The sequence below is a fragment of the Chiroxiphia lanceolata genome, chromosome 3 (genome assembly GCF_009829145.1).
Source record: "Chiroxiphia lanceolata isolate bChiLan1 chromosome 3, bChiLan1.pri, whole genome shotgun sequence".
Classification (NCBI taxonomy): domain Eukaryota; kingdom Metazoa; phylum Chordata; class Aves; order Passeriformes; family Pipridae; genus Chiroxiphia; species Chiroxiphia lanceolata.
Genome location: NC_045639.1, coordinates 57,030,812 through 57,048,835, shown reverse-complemented (window position 1 = coordinate 57,048,835; position 18,024 = coordinate 57,030,812). Strand labels below are relative to the sequence as shown.

The window sequence follows — 18,024 nt, the reverse complement described above, 5'->3', positions numbered from 1 at the left end:
GCAGCTTAAGCTAACATAGCTGGTTTTGCAACGAGGTACATGGAGAGTGCTCAAATGGTTCTACGTTACTGACCTTCCTGAACAACGGAAGCAAGAACATGCTGCTGACAGTTGGAAGAACTTTAAAGCAACACAAGTACTTCTGCAACTGAGGATGCAGAAGTGCCCCAAAGAACTTACAATCTGGATGACAGCTACAAATTATGGAGGGAAAACATGAAGTAATTCCTGTAATAGCAGTTGCCTATTATGAAATTAATAGGAATAAATCCTGAGGCTTTCAAACTTTAAGTCCTATGTTTGTAGTAGGAAACAAGGTTTTGTAAACATTTCTAACCATCTACTATAAAAGGATGCCAGAGCTCTATTCAGTTTAGCTGTTTGTCCAGTGGCTTTGAACAAATGCAAATTAATGAAATTTTAGCAATGTTTACAACACTTTTGACAGTCATCTCCTCTATTAAGACATGTAGTAGATCATTTTGAAGGCTGGCAAGAATGAGCAGAAGAAAGGTTTTGCCTTTGCTAAGTCTTAAATGAACCAACACAATTATGTTTGTGCACATATATATGCTAATAAGTACAAAATCTTCTGAATTACAATCAAAAACTGAGATAAAAAGAATTTCTTTTGCCTAGGTGTTTGGCAATTACCAAGTAAGTGCAGCACTGTGCAATGTAATTGCTTTCTAGCAATGGATTGGGGCACCATCAAAACACAAAACAAAAAAACCCAACAAACAACAAACCACTGACAGAAAACAGCAGAAGTAGGTTTTAACAAAGTTTCATAACTGTTAGTAGTATTAAACAATTGACAAGGTCTTCATTTCTGCTCACCTGCAAGACTTCTGAGTGTGTTTCAATTTCATCTTCTTCTTCTTTGTTTACGCCTGAAACAGCAAATGCCTCAAACTGGCTGAAGTCTGCAAAATTTGGCTGTTCTGGTATTTGTTGAGGTGAGGTACTGGTATGAGCTATTAGGCCTTCAGCATCTACTGGGCGATGCACATGAGGACCTGCACCCTGCAATAAAATAACAAAAATATACAGAGAGAGCATTAAAGATTATTTTCCTTTTCAGTGAACAAAAATTGATGTCTTGTCAGTAGGACAAAGTGCATCTCATCCAAGACATACACATGGAAATATTTAAGAGAAAAGGAAGTTCAGATATGTTACTATCTAGGGGAAGAAGACCAAAGATGGATGCAATGTAGCACTAGCTAGACTCATTGAACAGTAGATGTTTCTGTGACAGAGCCAGGTTAGCTCTGTGGGCTTGATACAGATTTTGAGTTTAGTTCCATAGGGAAACATGCTTATGTGATCATAATGTATGGAATATGTCTGTCATTGTACCCTCCTCCTTTGCAGGTAAGTTTTGAATCCTTGCATATAATTTCTGAATCACTGACTGACTTCAGTTGCTGGTAACTCAGATTCTAACAAGTAGCTGCTGGTGAAAGAAAACCTGAAAAGTAATTTTAACTGTCCCGTGTCAGATCTGCATAGCAGTTGAAGGACTTACGTGGGTGAGATAAAAGAAAAAACAACTTTTTCAGGATTTGTTTTCTACCAAATCACTAACTGAAATCACTCAGACTAAGACTGCAAAGATCACCAAGTCTATGACAAAGGAAGAAGTGGGATCACTCCTTTTGGGAGCAGGCATGTTACATAAAACTGTACGCTGTGCCAGACAAATGGAAGAGAAACCCTTACTTTGCAAATCTTTGAAAGGCTGCTCTTGCAGTCTCTGTTACGGCCTATGTGCTATACAGGGATAGGACAAGAAATGTGAAAGGATAACATTTCTCTCTTTCCTACAATTCAGAGCTCTAGCGCCACTCATTCCTCCTCAATATTAACTTTAATCCTTATCTGTGGTTCTACCAGAAGCACTGTTTAGTCAGGAAAGGCTAACATTCAGCTATAGTCTAGGTTTTGGCATCATTCACATCCTGGTAGTTTCAAAAATATATCAAGCAATGATACTCATTTCACAGGTAAATTAAAATTCAGTTAGATAAAAATAATGCACAGAGTTAGAATATGATTTCTAAAAAGTGACATCACCTGTGAAGGCTGTGGTCTTGGAGGCACTGCAGGGGGATAGGCAACAACTCCAGCCTGTTGCTGTCCTGTAAAAGAGGCATCGCATTTGGCCAAGACTGTTACTCTGCACATTAGAGTGCTCTCAAATTTTCTTAATTATCAACATGAAGAAACGCTGCATTTTGCCTACATATTGACCTGTCACATTGCGGCTCATAATTGTAGTGTCACCTCTTTTTAAACTGGAATAATCTGAACATGGATCATGTCCTTTGTTTCAGCTCAAAGCCCAGACATGGTCATACTTTTCTGGTCTTAGTATCTTGGTACTTTTTTTTTTCTACCCTCATTATAGGCTCTTAACATTTTCTCATACTTTGTGATCCTGAATTGAAAAGTACTGACAAATCAGAAGTCCAATAAAGCCCCTTAAGCAGAAGTGACATTTAATCATTTCCTCTGAAGTCAAATACTTAACACCCATCGCAAATACACCTGATACCAAAAGAACTCCCCTTGAGAATTTATTGGCAGATGCAATTTGTTGCATCTGGTGCACGACCAAAATGTTACTTCCTGACTTGCTTCCCACATTCATCCAAAGGACTACAATGCCAGAATTCAGAATTAATTCTAAATTAGAAGTTTAAGCAAAATGCCATATAAGTTTTAATACGAACAATAAGAGTGACAACATTTTCAGCTTTTTTTATTCATAAGCAGTGTTTTAAAAACCACACCCTAAATCTTTCTTCAGAGGAAAAAACACTGTCTGCTTCAGGAATGTACGTGCTGAAAAATAATATACACTAAGAACACAGAATATCTACCTGGGGTAACTGAAAAAGATCTATTCATATCTAAAGATGATGATCGAGAATGAGAAGCATGAGGCCTTGGAGGGGGTGGAGGTGGTGCAGTGTTATCTGGAGAGGTTCCTGAATGTGATCTGCAAAACACATAAGCTTCTGTAGTGATTTTAGACAGTTACAACAGTACTAAAATCCAAAAGTTCTTCAAAGCATGCAATTAAAAAATGAAGTTTGACAGAGGTAAAGAAATCTGATTGCCATTGTTTTGAAGATTATCAAATCAGTTTTAAACTTCTGCTTCAATTTAACAATTGTTTTTATATTTCCATTTACTTAAATCTCCCTTATCCAGATTATTCTTATATTACCACAAGGAATTTATCTTTGGGAAACCAACAGCTAGACACACATCCCAAACAATGATAGTTCAGGAACAGAGAATGCTAAATATGGTAATTCCATCCAGATGGTAGTCACTATAATTTTTAAGATGTAGTCAACATCCTGTTTAGGTTTTAAATGGGGTAAGTTCAACATCATAAAGAAGAATATTAAGTTTCTGTTGGACCTGTCTCCATGTGTATCGAGCTCAAGGAGCATCTCAGTGTAAGAGATAGCAATCGAATCCTCTGCCTAAATTTTTCCAAATCTATATACTTGGCAGAATCTTCAGAAATTTTAACTCGTTCTTAGATAGGATCACCATCTAGTGGATACCTGCTGGAAGTTCATAGAGAACACATGCAGAAAGGATAGAAGGATGAAGTACTGCACCAAGTGCCAATCAAGTGGGATTTATTGTATACAGAATTTTTGTACAGCTTCCACTTAAAAACAGTTTGCAGAAACTTCCTAACTAGTCTAGTTAGAGTAGGACAGATGTACTGAAACACTGAGATGAATACAGCTAATCTTTTATTCAACTCATAAGTGATAAAATATTTTCTATGACTGATTTCTGCAACATTCTTCTATAACCTAAGATATAAAACTAGGAGAGGTAAAGGTACCCAAGTTTCACACAAAACCCGGAATTCCCAAATGTGTAAGTCCAGACAGAAAACTGAATTATCATAATAGAAAAGTTTATTTTCTTAACATACTCTATGACAACGCTTCTGTAACACTGTGTAACTCTCCAGTTGATGAAATTCTAATCTAATTACACTGATTCCTTGGGTTGTACCTCTAGCTAGTCTAGTATAAAAGGCACAAGTAGAACTAAAAATGGGAGAAAGTGGTTTAAGGACATGTCCTGAAGGACAATGTAATTTCTATAAAAAGTTGCAATTGGTAGATGAGGTACCAGAGGAAAGAAGTAAAAGAGTAAGTGAGATAAAAAATTTCCTGGGTGGTTACTGCCAGAACTGCTAGGTCTAAACAGAAGCTACCTGTGCCATAACATAGCAACTCATCAGAAAGCTTCACTCATCTACATAAGTTCAGCAAGATGACCCAATCCGAAATCAGAGATGAAAAGAGCATGTTGAAACCATCACACTGATAGTGCAAAAACACACAGAAGAAGGACAGAATCAACTTTGCCATTAGGTAACAATGGAAGAAACAGTCTTTCAAGCTGCTGTACTGAGTGGCAATTGCAAATCTTTCCTGGCTATTGAAGTCATCACCCTAATTATTTTTGTTTTGAAACTTACCTCTGAAACTGATTGTAAGATGGTTAATGGCGTAGCTGGTTTTTAATCCTATTCAGGCAGATTTAATGGGAACAATTAGCACCAGCTAGTACAGCACATTCTCTTATGTCAAATGATGCAGTTGTTGGTTATGTGCTTTCATAGCTTCCTCCAATCCCTTAAATTATGCTGGACCTATGACTGCCCTTTATTTTATAAGTCCATTATTAAAAGAGTTTGAGTTACTTCCATGGCATTCCTAATTTGTGTTTTATTCTTTTTTTATGCTACAGTGTCACAAGGTTCTTCTCCAATAATGTCTAACAGATATTTTTAAAAATACAAAAAACTGGTTTCGAGCAATAGCATGATCTCCTGTGCTTACATCCCCATGTGTTTAAGGAGAAAGTCTTTAAAATTTCTAACTGAATGTGGAGCTTCACTTGATTGGCCAATCTCTTTTTTAGACAACTTTTTTTTTTAATTTTCACTTTACATTAACAGAAGCAACATACATTGTTAATGCATTAGAAAACAGACTGTCTCCAGACTCCTGAGTGTTAAAGTTAGGAACCTATTTTGCCATAATTTTACAAGCTATTTGTCAAATAACCAGAAGCCTGGAACAGGCTTCTTTAAACATCTTTCACTTCCTTTTTTTCAGTTGCTACTCTACTGACCGTTGCCGTGTTACAGCGTTTCCAATTTGCTCTGGATCTGAAGTATAGGAGTCCGAACTGCTGTAACCATCTGCTGGGAAAAGAAAGTATAGTTTAATATTTGCTTTGCATAATTAGCATGCCCTCAGAGAAAGAAGTAACAAATAATTTCAAATATCCAATTTGCATTGTAAAGTTTATGTCCTTCTATTGCTTCCCTGTAAGGTATCTGGTCAGGATTCAAAATCCTTGAGTCTGAAAAATTCAAGAATCCAATACAAGCCAACTTCACTCAATACTATCAGGTGTTCATTACTACTGGGATGTGCTGAAGAATAAAAAATGACAATAATGTATTTAAAATACAAAACGTAAGTTTCAAAAACAATAATTTTTTAATACTTGACATTGCATCACTTCAACAATCTGGTGAACAAGAGTAAGGGACATTCAAGGAAAAAAAGCAAAGAGTAGGATATGCCTGATTTTAGAAGTGCTGAAGGATTGTCATCAAGCTTGGAAATCAGAAAAAGGAAAAGATAGGTACAATACCCAGATTAACTCAGTGGCTTTGCTACTACTGTAACTTCTGTACCTTCAAGGCAAGTGGTCAGCTTTGTTTTGGACTAAATCTTTTTAAAAACATTCAGCTTTTTGTTAAGGTAACCTACAAAAATGAAAGGTGTTATTATAGCATCACATAGATAGTTTCTGCAAGTACACCCTTACCCTTAGAACCTCTGCAAAGCTTGAGGATTTTTTCTCCAGAAATGAGGAGTCTCATGAAAATCACAAGATTTGTGTGGAATAAATGTAGACAGAAAATAAGATCTCAGGATAATTTATCACAAGGGATTATTCTAAAGTGCCAGGTAAAGTAAAATTTAAGGTGGAAAGTCACTTGAGCAATGAGACTCAGTTGATTTGTTATCAGTGAAGAGGAAAATTCTACTCAAAAACATCAAGATTTTTTCTCAATTATCTAGTCTCAAAGGATTACTTTAACCTCCTAGGACACCAAAGTTTTCAAAATTGTTAAGACACATTAACCAGGCCCCATAGATGAAAATCCTGCAGAGATGACACTCACGATCAGCAAGGCACATTCTTACCTGTCACTTTTTTTGTATTTTTTTTTTTCTTAAAACTACAAGGTGGCTATATGTTACACTGCAATGCGGTTTGTTTTATTTCACTTCGTTCTTCCTCTAGGGAAGAATACTTGGTATAACTACAGTTGTCCTTTATCAAAGATTAAGCCATGCTTGGATAAGGAAAAGGGAGTACAGAAAGGCTCTGAACTTAGCTTCTGCATATAGCAGTAGTTCCCCACTAAAAGACCATGTTGGCTCATTCTTTCTTTTGCATCAGAAAACTACCTAGCAAAAACCAAACTCTGCTTGAAAAGTACAACTAAAGACATGGGCGAGACACTGGTCAGAATGAACAGTGCCACAAACAGTTTAGGAGGAAAGCAAAACACATTGTAAAAAGGTACTTTCTAAATTCCTCCCGTATCCCATGCACTCCTGACTTCCTTGCCAGCATGGCAGTACAAAAAGCAGAAAAGGCCTTGGCTCCATGTGAGCACTGCTCAGCAACAACAAAAACATCTCTAGATTATCAACTCTATGTTCAGCACAAATCCAAAACACAGCCCTGCACCAGCCACTGTGAAGGACATTAACTCTGCCCCAGCTGAAACCAGCATACCAACCAAAATACTTCTGGTCTTAGTAATGCAAAGGACTTAAAGTAATGAGTTCTTCAAACTTGATTTTCACTGAAGAAAAGTTCCCGGCTTGAAGAAAACAAAAAAAGTCTCAGAAAGTCTCCAGAGATTCACTCAAGCTACACAGGCCTCCCTGAATAGTAGACAAGTGGACTAATCAAATCAAAATAATGCAACATGTTTTGGAAACAGGAAATACTGAAAATTAAAAAGGCTATTAAAAGCAAATAAACAGCTGTAAAGCTGTACCTAAAACAAACTCTAGAATTCTATTGTATTTTCTTAGTAGCTAAACCATATAAGAACTGCCTGAAAATTTTGTGGTCAACACATTTTCACTCTTTAGAAAACATGTTGTTACGTAGTTTTGAGGAAGCAGAATCAAATGGTATTTAGTCAATCCCACTTTCTATACATTAAATTTATCATCCTAAGATTAAATGAGAAAACAGGAAGATGGAAAAGAGCTGACAAAAATGAACATTCTTGAACACAAACGGTAGGAAAACAACTGTAGTGACATTAGTAAAACTTTCTTAATTACTCTTTCTAATATATACTTCATATAAGAAATGCTCCTATTCTTAGGATAAGTTTATCTAATTTTAGAGCAAGTTTTCATTCACTGAAGGTCTATGTTTTGTGTAATGTAAGAAATGAGACCAGAAAGCACTTTGATACTTACTAACTGTATTTCCAGATGTAAATTTTACAGATGAACTCATTTTATTTTCTTCTGGAAGATCTGATGGTTTCACAAGTAGCGGGCTAGTAGGGTTAGCATGATCTAGATGGAAAAACAAATCTAAATAAATAAATGAAGTCAAACTAGCCTTTACTTCTGATGCCAAAGTTTTACATTAGTTTTCTGCCCTTATCAAAGTGCTGCACTCAAGACTAAATCGATGTATTTTAACTCTGAAGTTTTACACTGTAACAGTGTTATTTCTGTTTCTCAGCATTAAGAGCTGTGAATCTTCACCTATTTACAAGGTCAAGGAAATTTTTAGTAAATGTGTTTTCCATACTTGTTTGTTCTCATATGCTGAAGATACTGCACGTGCAGCCTTCATGCATAAGAGCTCAGCATGAGTTCCGTGACTTTAGGAAATATGGGCACACAACTGTCAATGAAGACTCCACTATTCCTCAAGAAAATTTATCAAACCACTTGGCTTATTATTGACTAGAGTATTAAAAAAAAAGGCCTGCCAATACTCCTAAATGCTGTCAGGTTTTAAAATAATAAACTCAGTATTTCTGACCACAGTAGAACAAGCTTTATCAATGCAGGCTATGATCTCCATCTTCACCGTCTCCTTCAGTATTCAATAAGGAAACCTGGACATTGGCTTGGAGGCCTGAATTGAATCGATATCATGATGCTCCTGGAACCACTCTCCAAGCAATAGTATCCTGTAGATGGTGAAATCTTCACTGTAGCAAATGGCCAAATCAAACTCTGCAGTTATCTGAACAGCATTTCAATTCTTAACTCAGAGCACTTCATTAATTATGGTATCTACAACTCCAGAAAAAAAGTCAGTATGTTCAAGGAAGTAAAGCCAACTCTAATTGTATAAAACTTCTCTAATTAGCAGGAGAAAATATCTTACCACTTCCAGTTCTTTTAAGCTCCATTTCCTGCATGTGGATTTTGCTTGGAGTCATTCTTATGGGAACTGGGTGCACGATTGCAGTGTCCTGTGGAGGACATCAGAGTTGTGTTAATCTAGTTTTAAATTGTTCTAAACAAAATGCCATAAACTTAGTTTATTTACACAGTTCCAGGGAATTGAATATACCCATAAAACCAAAGCTCTAAAAGCTGTAGTCTTTCTCATGATTTATAAGAGGTAGTTTAGCTACTTTAAAAGGGTACTAGAATGTTTCTACAGATAACTGTGCTGTACATAGGACATGAATTCTGGCATATCAGACATCTGTTACCCTGAACACATCTTCAAAAAAACCCCAATTACAATTCAAAACCTGACTCCTCAGCTTTACTTATGATGCCTCAGAAAGTTATGGCCTCCTTACATAGTATGAGCAATGCTCTATGAAATAGGTACTTTTTAGTAATTTAAGATAGTTTCTGGAGTCCTCAAAATAGTGAATTCTTAGTTTCAGTATAATAAACACTACGGAATGTACCTCTAGATAGGCATTGACCTTACACTTAAGCATTCTCTTTGTAGTTCAGACAAGGGGCTCCACTGAAAGTACTTTATAGACAGCCCTTTCAATTTGATTTTGAGACTGAGTTCAGATACCTTAAAAAAAAAAAAATCTCACAACTTTTATGCTTGCTCCTAAAGAAGCAACCTAAAAATATGGACATAGCTGTCTGAGTTTTTTTACTTAGAATATATGAATGGGTGGGACAGTGACAGAACAAAACTACCCTCAGATTACATTCTATCCTAGAAATAACAAGAAAATTCAACACTACCTTTGTATCAGTCATCTGTTCTGACTACTCAAGCAGATCAACTTCACCAGGCATAATACATTTACACTACTAATTTCTGAAACTGTTTCAACAACTTTCAGTAATCTTGTCGCAAATATAAACTTTTAAAACCACTTTCTAGTCACAGCTCAAGCCTGTTGCACGAGGCTTTTAGGAATAGTTAACACTTTAAAATATACTGCTTCCCATCATCCCCATAATGGGATTATCATGAAAAGATCACTGTTGCTGGAGCTACTTCAGACCTCTGCTGTAATCTAATGTGCAGCAACTATTCCAAAAATCACGTTTGGAATAGTTAAATGGATTTTTAAATAATGCATTAATTCACATCATTAATCTAATTTTACATAAAACAATTTAACATGTTACCAACTTTCACTTACAAAAGGCCAATTATGCTCCCATACCAAGGGATGAATGCACTGCTTTACTCTTTCCACTTATCTTTTACCTCCAAAGCAGCTACTTTTCCAACAAACTGCTCTATGAATTTATGCTTTAGACAGTTATTAACAACTGCTTGAGAAAGTTGATTTTCTCTCCCCTGGAAAAGCAGGAGTTGCTCAATATATCAGTCCTATGCATCACTGTTGAGACTGCTAAAATAAGAAGTCTGCACACTGCTACTGAAAATTTGTCATTTGTTCTTATTTTAAATATGGAAAACAAAGACTCTTTCCCCAAAGCCTTTTTTACCTTAGCAAGTATCAAAGATGCTCACTATTTTTTTCTAAACTATAAGCATTTCAAGAAAATGACTCAAGAATGCGATTGCCCAGTATATTTTTTATATTTCTAGTGAATTTCTGTTTATATACACACACGGCTATATAAGAGTTTTCCATATAGTATCACTGTTCTACTTTTTTGATTATTAACACATGAGAAAAAATTCAAACTTCAAATTTCTGTCACTTGTTAATTATGTGTAAAAATAAATTACTAACTTACTGTGGAAACACGACTGATAGTTCTTTACTGTCAAGCAATTATACATAGTAAGAAACAACTACGAACTGATTTACATCATGTTTACTTTATTAAAACATAAAAATACAGTACATTTAAACCTAAAACTATCTCAGATGAATAAGGGTTGGTTTTCACTTTAAGTAGGACATTTTCATTTGTTTTGAATGTATACCAAGAGTAATTCTGAGCATGGGGAACAGTGAAGTTTTAATTCTAGCTTCTAGCATCTAGAAATGCTATTTCTGCATAAATATCAGTGTTAACTCTGAGATCAGAGCTGTGACATATTTAAAATACATGTATACTTACATATATATTTTCAGAACTTACATGTTTAATTCTAAAAGCAGTTAAATGTGTATTATGTACACCTATTATATTTTGTTACAGAATCAAATGGACACCAAACCTGTAATTAATTAAATTAAAATGGACACTCAGTGGTAATTAAGTCTGTAAGAAAAACAGGATGAAAGCAGCAGCTAAAACCCAGCATCTTAAAACTGCTTTAATGTCACATGCTGTGAAGCTTAAAACCAGCAGAACTTGAAACACTGTACTGTATTTCTGGCTCCTAAACTTGGCAAGATATTTAACTACATAATCCTTCACAGCACTCCTCACTGAGTAAAGCATTAGAACACCACAGGTTTAGCTGTAGAAATACTAAAAGCCTTGTTAAAAAGTAACTTGTTGCAAACATTTGGAATATGAAATACCACACCCATTAAAGTCCACTAGTTTTTTTTTCAGTGCAGTTAATATTGTCAGCTCCTAAGAGTTTGTGCAAATCAGGCTCTGCAACTTGAAAAAAAACAAAACCACTGAAGACAAAATCTAAACCAGAATTGGTTTATCACTAGGAGTAGCCCTTGTGTCGACTTACAAATCTTTTCAAAAACACATTATGCTTTAATACTTCGGGTACGATAGGTTTTGACAGCAGTGTTGTATTAGGTCAAAATCAAGGGGAAAAAAAGCATTCTTTGCAATCAGAGATTAAACATGAGCAGTAATAGAAAATTTATATTCCTAAAATAAGCAAAAAGTTAAGAAACCTGCCACCAATCCCCAAAAAGCAGTCCATGGAATCATGCATAACAGATAAATACAATGAATGGAAATTCAGTGTTAATAAAATTAATTTCAAACAAGCAAGCTAAGTGATTGACTTACAGGATCAGCTGGTGCAATGTTAGAATCAAATTGGGTCAGAGTTTGTGAGCTTGAAGAGCGTTCGCTAAATGTCTCCCACTGCTGAACAGACAGAGGAGAGAAGTCAGCATGATAAGGAAGATGGGAGTAAAAGATCACTGAGGAGATTTAGCATAGTAGTTCAGAGGTTGTACTGGAAAGTATTATATTTGCACTGGACAGTACTTGACTTGGAAAGCACACAAATACATATTAAGTGTTTCTATTTCAGCCTGATATTGTTGTGGAAGCAAGCTTGTTATCTGTCAATATTAATCTTTACATTCCCATTTTGTAATGAAGATACAGGTGTACAGTCAGTCCAGAAGTACCTTCAGAGTTCATGTTTGCCAATGAAAATCATCCAAGTAAAAAAGCTGGTTAATCCATTCAAATACTGTAAAGATAAAAATCAGGGACACATATGGTGTGGATTTGTAGCCATAAAATCCACAGAAAGGTTCCTCAGCGTTATAGCTGCCAAGTTTTAAACATATTTAGTAAACGCTGATTTTCTTACAAAATCCACACATAGGAACATTGAGCAGAGTACTCCAATTACACCAGTTCAGCTTGCCAGTGCAACCCCTGAGAAGTGATTCTACGCTGTAAGAGAGCATTTTTACAAGTCTAAATCACTGATAAGGCAAAGAATTAAATTCAAACATATTGTTGATTGCTAAAAGCAAATAAGTCAATCTCTGAACAATTTTATAAGATATAGGCATGGCTGTCAAGAGTCCTCATGCAAACTGAGTCAAGTTACAGCCACAAGCGGTTCAGCAAAGTACAGAAGTACAAAAAATTAGTCTGTGATCCGGAAACCAAATTTCATATCACAACAGGAATGCTAAACTTGTTATATTTTGGTAAAATAACAAGTAAATATTAAGCAAGTTTCAAACACTACAAGATTCAAAAATTACAAATACAAAATTTTTAGTGCTCAGAAAATTTGGCAAAAATTATGTCAGTACAGTTCTGAAAACAAATCAATATTCTTGTTCCATCTCTATAGGCAAATCAATGCAAATGATTCTAGAAGACAGAGGACAAACTATACGGTGTTAGTCAACCTAATCTCATGTGCTCCTATATATGTGCTCCAAACTATATTCAGTGAATGGCCTGTATGTGAACTGAGTCTAAAAGAGGTACTTCAGAAATAACTTCATACAGAAATCCCTAAAATAACTGTTTTCAATCAGATGAAATGAAATTCAGAAAGACTAACTAAATTTGTAATTGCTGTCACATGTGGTGACACTTCTCATAGAGACAGATCCTTATCTCCTCATTTCAAACTTTAAATTAGGGCAAACATTATGGAATTCTATGCATATGGGATTTTTACAGAGGTGAGTATTTTTTCTGGTCATTTTTTGTTGTTGTGATTATTTGTTGTTGGTTTGAGGTTTTAGTTTGTTTGTATTTGTTTTTAACACAGAAAACTATCCTCTTTCATGGACAGAATCTAAGAAAACCTTTTTAGTAAGGCTTCCCAACTGCTCTGCCCCCGTTTAATACTCCCTATATTAAACAGTTCATCTCTGTGTCACTCCATCCTCTTCATGAAAAGGCAGCATTGCAAGTAGTCTGGAGCTATACAAACCAGTTGAGTGAGCCAGTTTCTACTAACTCAGAAACTTAATGGCCAAGTTCTGACAGCCTTTCCCCTGATTTGGCCTCTTACATTTACATAGCTGCTCATTTTCATCAAATGTAGTAATATTTGTTTTAGGGCTACCACTACCATTTTAAATTTAATTTGGCCAGTGGCTTCAAAGTTACTAGTGAGGCTGGCAAACACACCATTTGATCACGTAAATATTGTTTCTTAATTTTTCAAAACTTCCATAGGGTATACAGCATCTATGTTATAGTTAAGACAAATGATAAAATATAATTTGTTACAGATGATGCTCTACTGCTCTGAAGCCAAACTGCAGGTACATTTACTACTTGTCCACAGGCTCCCAAGCTGGACACAGACAAATGAACATCAACACCTCCTGACTGCTGTAAGAAAAGTGCTGTTGTGCTCCACCCTGACATACTACCAGAGGGTGGCTATTGCTAATTCCCTGGTTAACAGAAAGCTAAATATATTAAGGATCTACTGGACTGCATCTCAAACTCTGTGCAAAATTTAAGAGTACTGACAGGAAAAAACTTATACTAGCTAAACCTAAAATACTTGTCTTCTAGAATTGCAAAAATGTTTTAAAAAGACTTTCAAAAGGTTAATTACTAGAAAATAAAATTCACAGCAACCTGAACCAAGTACTAAGAGTACACCAAGACATTAAAAACGAGGTGTAACAATTGTGAAATTAAAAGCAAATCTCCCTATCTGTGTTAAAGCTAATATGACTATATGACACGAGACAGTTTTCAACAAAAAATTAATAGGCTTTTCAATTTTTTAAGCTTCCAGAACTAAGTGTTCAGCCTTGAGACTTGGATGGAAAAGATGTCTGAAGTGAGAAAGAAGTGATGAGTAAAGAGATGAAAACGTGAAACACATAGTACCTGAAGTTAGGTAGATTTTCATGGTGCTCCTTATTCTGAAGTTAGAGATCAATGCCTTGGTCTATACTTAGGAGCTTACAGTACCTGAGCCTGGCAACTGGAGTCTATAAATCAACTATGAGCTACAAAGAACAGAGTAACCAACAGTTTTGAAACTAACAGGATGAAACTGCCTGGAACGGCAGATGACCCAAAGATGCAGAGCTTTTACAACCAATTAATTTGTTGATGACAGTTATAAGAGGTTCAAAGAGGAAACAATTCGATTGGTGCCTACAGTAATACCAGAAATTTTTCCATGGAATTAAAACCTTGAGGACTTTGATCTGACTCATGCTGAAAACAAAATGCCGAGGAGCAAGAAGCATGCACAGCAACATAGCTGAAAAATCAGAAATTCCTTTGTGTTAGAACAAAAAACTCAACATTTAGTAAATGTTCAACTCTTATTTTAGTATAGTTAGTATCCAGTAGTATAGCTAGTGTGAGAACTTTTCCAAACCTATTAAGTTTTAGTAGATTTTCAGAAAGAAAATACCACGTTATCTATATAAGACAAGATTTTGGCTGACAGAATTGTAATTACTTCTTTTCCACTAGTGCAATTACTCTATTCAGTTGGTTCAAGTTGCATTAGACACTGAAGAAATCTGTTAAATTATGATGCAGCTTACCAAATGATTAGGTTATTAAATCTGTATTGACAACACAAGGGAATGATCTATGTAAATTGTAATACAGATGCAGACATTTACAGGTTTTTAGCAACAACTGAATATCTGCTCCACCTCCTTCCTAAAACATAGCTTCCTACCAGCAGTCTAAGAGTCAACTCTGTCAAACAGAACAACGAAGAATCACTAAATAATTTCCAACCTGGCATTTGTGCTTAAGAAGAGCAGACTATTTTATAAAGTCCTTCCCTCCCAAGAAAGAAAGAAAGAAACTTTCCTCTACTCCTAACTTCAATCCTAAAAATTTGCTTATTTTCTGCTCCATGCTGACTTTCCATTGGTTTGTCTAAATCTTTTATTACCAGTGTTTTATTCACTTGAAGTCTAATGAAGAAAGTAAAAAAAGCCACAAAAAGCTCTTTCTGTAAGAGAAGAAGGTAATACTTGGATACTGACAGAAATGTCTTAGATGCTGAAAAAAGTTTTCAATTCTTAAGTCTCAAATAATAAAAAATAGTTTTCCACATATAATTTTGTTATTTTTTCCTTTTTTTCCCTTCATAATGAAAAACAAGCCTATACTATCTTTATATATGGTTCCCGTAAGAAACTCGTTTGAGACTCTGAAGTAGCTCATAGAATAAAACATTGGTTTATTCTAAGTCAGAGGCAAAAAACTGTTAAAACAGAGCAATAAGAAAAACCTAGGAATCAATCCCTTACAGGCCTTTTAAACAATGGACATTTTGTGGAGGAAAGAAAAAACACTGTTTGCCAACTTCAGTTTGGAATTCGGACAAAATACAGCTCTACTACATAAGACTGCTTACATAACAAATATGTATGGTTAAGGATGATAAAGCAGAGGTAAAAATTTACGATTTAAATAAATCTGGTCAATAGCTGATTTCAGATTGAACTTTGAGTCTTTGCTTTTGAAACAAACCCAGGGCTATGACTCTTCTGCGTTACTGGTGAGATATTGCATATTTCAGGCTAAAATCAATTCCAGAAATAACTCAATGTCCAGATCTGTCAGAAATGAATTCTGTAGTTTTGCAAAAATGTTTGCTATAAAAGTTCTTTAGAGGTAACAAAAAACCCCCCCAACTTACCCTAAATGGAAAAATCAGGAATTAATTCAATTTTTCCAATAAATGCTATGAAATATTTTGTGATTAATATAAAGCTTAATTACCATTAATGACAACATTTTAAATAGCAGCTCATCTCACAACGAGAGAGAAAAATCAGAAGGAAAACATTACCTTTTTTACAATTTTACACGTGCAGAACCTTCCTGTGTCTATTGTCCTGCTAACTTTTTCACAGTTTGTGATCAACAATCCGCTTATGAGAAATTATGGATGCAAACACAATTTAGTTATTGACTGACAATGAAATAACTCTTAAATAAAAGCACTAACCTCGCTGCTCTGATTCAATTCTGGCCAGGTCTGGTTTAGGGATGGCATGGATGGAGACTTGCTTGGAGGTGCTTCGGCTGGAGAGCTGGAGTAACCTACCTCACCAGTCTGTTCCCCAACTTCTGAAAAGACAGGAATCACTATAAACCAAAATCATAAACTGCATTGGGTTTATTTTTAGAAGAGTTTCTCACATCTCATGGCAAGTGCAAAGTACCCTTTGTTTTCTTTTGCAAGTAAATACTTAACAGCAGACAAAAAAACCCCAACCACTGCTCATTAAGTCAATTAAGTCAAATAGACTGTTTATCAGATCCTACACTTATTTTAAGGATTTTTCTGAAAACTAGACTTTGCAGAGTACTCTGTACTACTATCTCCCTGTACTTTGGCCTTAGTTAGATTTTTTAGATTGTGATTACATATAGAATTAAACGCAGTTTTCTTACAATGTGAAAGAATAACTTTGCGCTAACGTTTATTACATCAAATCCTGCACTGAGAAGTTCAACTTACAGAATAAAATATTTCCTTACATGAAATGTCAAATCAAAACCAGTATATCAATGCAAATACAAAATAAAAATATGAAAATAGATTAAGAAAACCATTCCCTTAGATTATTCCCCAAAGAATATTAGTTTCAAGCCTCCTTACTAAAACAATGGCATTTCTGTTCACTACATTTTGCAAATTGAACAAGTCTAGCAGTTGACACATTGCAAATGTCCACCGGCATTCTTTAGTTTTCTCTGAATTTTCAGCAAGTACAGTTCCTTGCAGAAACACTCATTCAGAGCTGTACCAGTTTTCATGATGCAGCACACTTATTTTTGTTCTGTTCAAACTATAAAAGAATTGGACAAAGTAAATATATGAACACCAGATTAAGCATTCTGCCTAACACAGTAAAATCTTGCTTATGATGTCTCCTATGCTGCTAGATACCACAATGAAAGCTAAAGCAAGGCACTGAAAGCCTCAAAAAACCTGAAAAAAGCTGAAAGAGTGACTGATAGGTACCTAGACATATTAATGCGATGCCAGTAGTCCACAGAATTAAAAACTCTGAGCAAGACAAAATTCTATACAACAGAAAAGATGGTTAAATTAAATTACCATTTAAAAGGACTGCTTGATGGGTGTGTGATTGAAGACTGCCACAAGAGTATGTGAAACGCAAAAACAGATGGAAATTTATAAAACAGACTGGTTTTAGGTTCCTGAAGAGCTGAACTCTTCAGCCTGCTCTTCTGCTACAACAGTTCAATATTCTGCCTGCTGATCTTCATTCAGAAGAAACTAATAACAAATCCAGTGTCAAATTGAACTGAAAACACTTGAATAGTCAAGAGTGACCAACTGCATCTTTGAAAACTAACAACCCGTTATTGTCTCCAAAGTGACAAAATTCTCATTTCAATGGTGGATAACTAACTTCCAGTGTTAAACACAAAGTCAAAAACATAAGGCTGAAAACTGTTGTGGATAGACTACACAGTTAGATGTAATTCAAGGAATATCGTGAATACCTACATGAAACGTGCATAAGACATTCTACGGAAAACTTCAGGCATTAAAGTAATCACATTGTGTAAGACACAAAGCATGGCAGATTTTTCCTACAATGAAATGGCACTGTGTCAGCAACCCAAACAAAAACCAAATTCACAGAAAATCAAAACTTGCTTTTCAAGTTTCGTAAAGAGTTGCTAGCTTTCACTAACTGAAAAAATTGAGTTTGAAGGAATTAAAATTCTATAGGGATATACTGCTATACCAGAAAAATGGTCGACTACCCAACAGACCTGTGTCATATAAGAAAAGTACATATCCCTGGTCATGAAA

General features: G+C 35.3%; 1 protein-coding gene across 10 annotated transcripts in view; it reads right to left on the bottom strand.

The window, feature by feature from the left end:
- The window catches only part of REPS1 (RALBP1 associated Eps domain containing 1), a 62,213-nt gene that overhangs the window by 6,407 nt on the left and 37,782 nt on the right, over positions 1-18,024 (bottom strand). For 3 of the 10 annotated variants that reach the window (XM_032681890.1, XM_032681887.1, XM_032681880.1), the window contains exons 9-16: positions 16,177-16,316; positions 11,526-11,606; positions 8,515-8,602; positions 7,584-7,685; positions 5,188-5,260; positions 2,889-3,007; positions 2,080-2,144; positions 841-1,026 (exon numbers count right to left, since the gene is read on the bottom strand). In XM_032681890.1, the coding sequence (XP_032537781.1) occupies positions 841-1,026; positions 2,080-2,144; positions 2,889-3,007; positions 5,188-5,260; positions 7,584-7,685; positions 8,515-8,602; positions 11,526-11,606; positions 16,177-16,316 (854 nt within the window). The remainder of the gene's footprint in view (positions 1-840; positions 1,027-2,079; positions 2,145-2,888; positions 3,008-5,187; positions 5,261-7,583; positions 7,686-8,514; positions 8,603-11,525; positions 11,607-16,176; positions 16,317-18,024) is intronic. The other 7 variants (XM_032681881.1, XM_032681883.1, XM_032681886.1 and 4 more) reach the window with 7 other exon arrangements.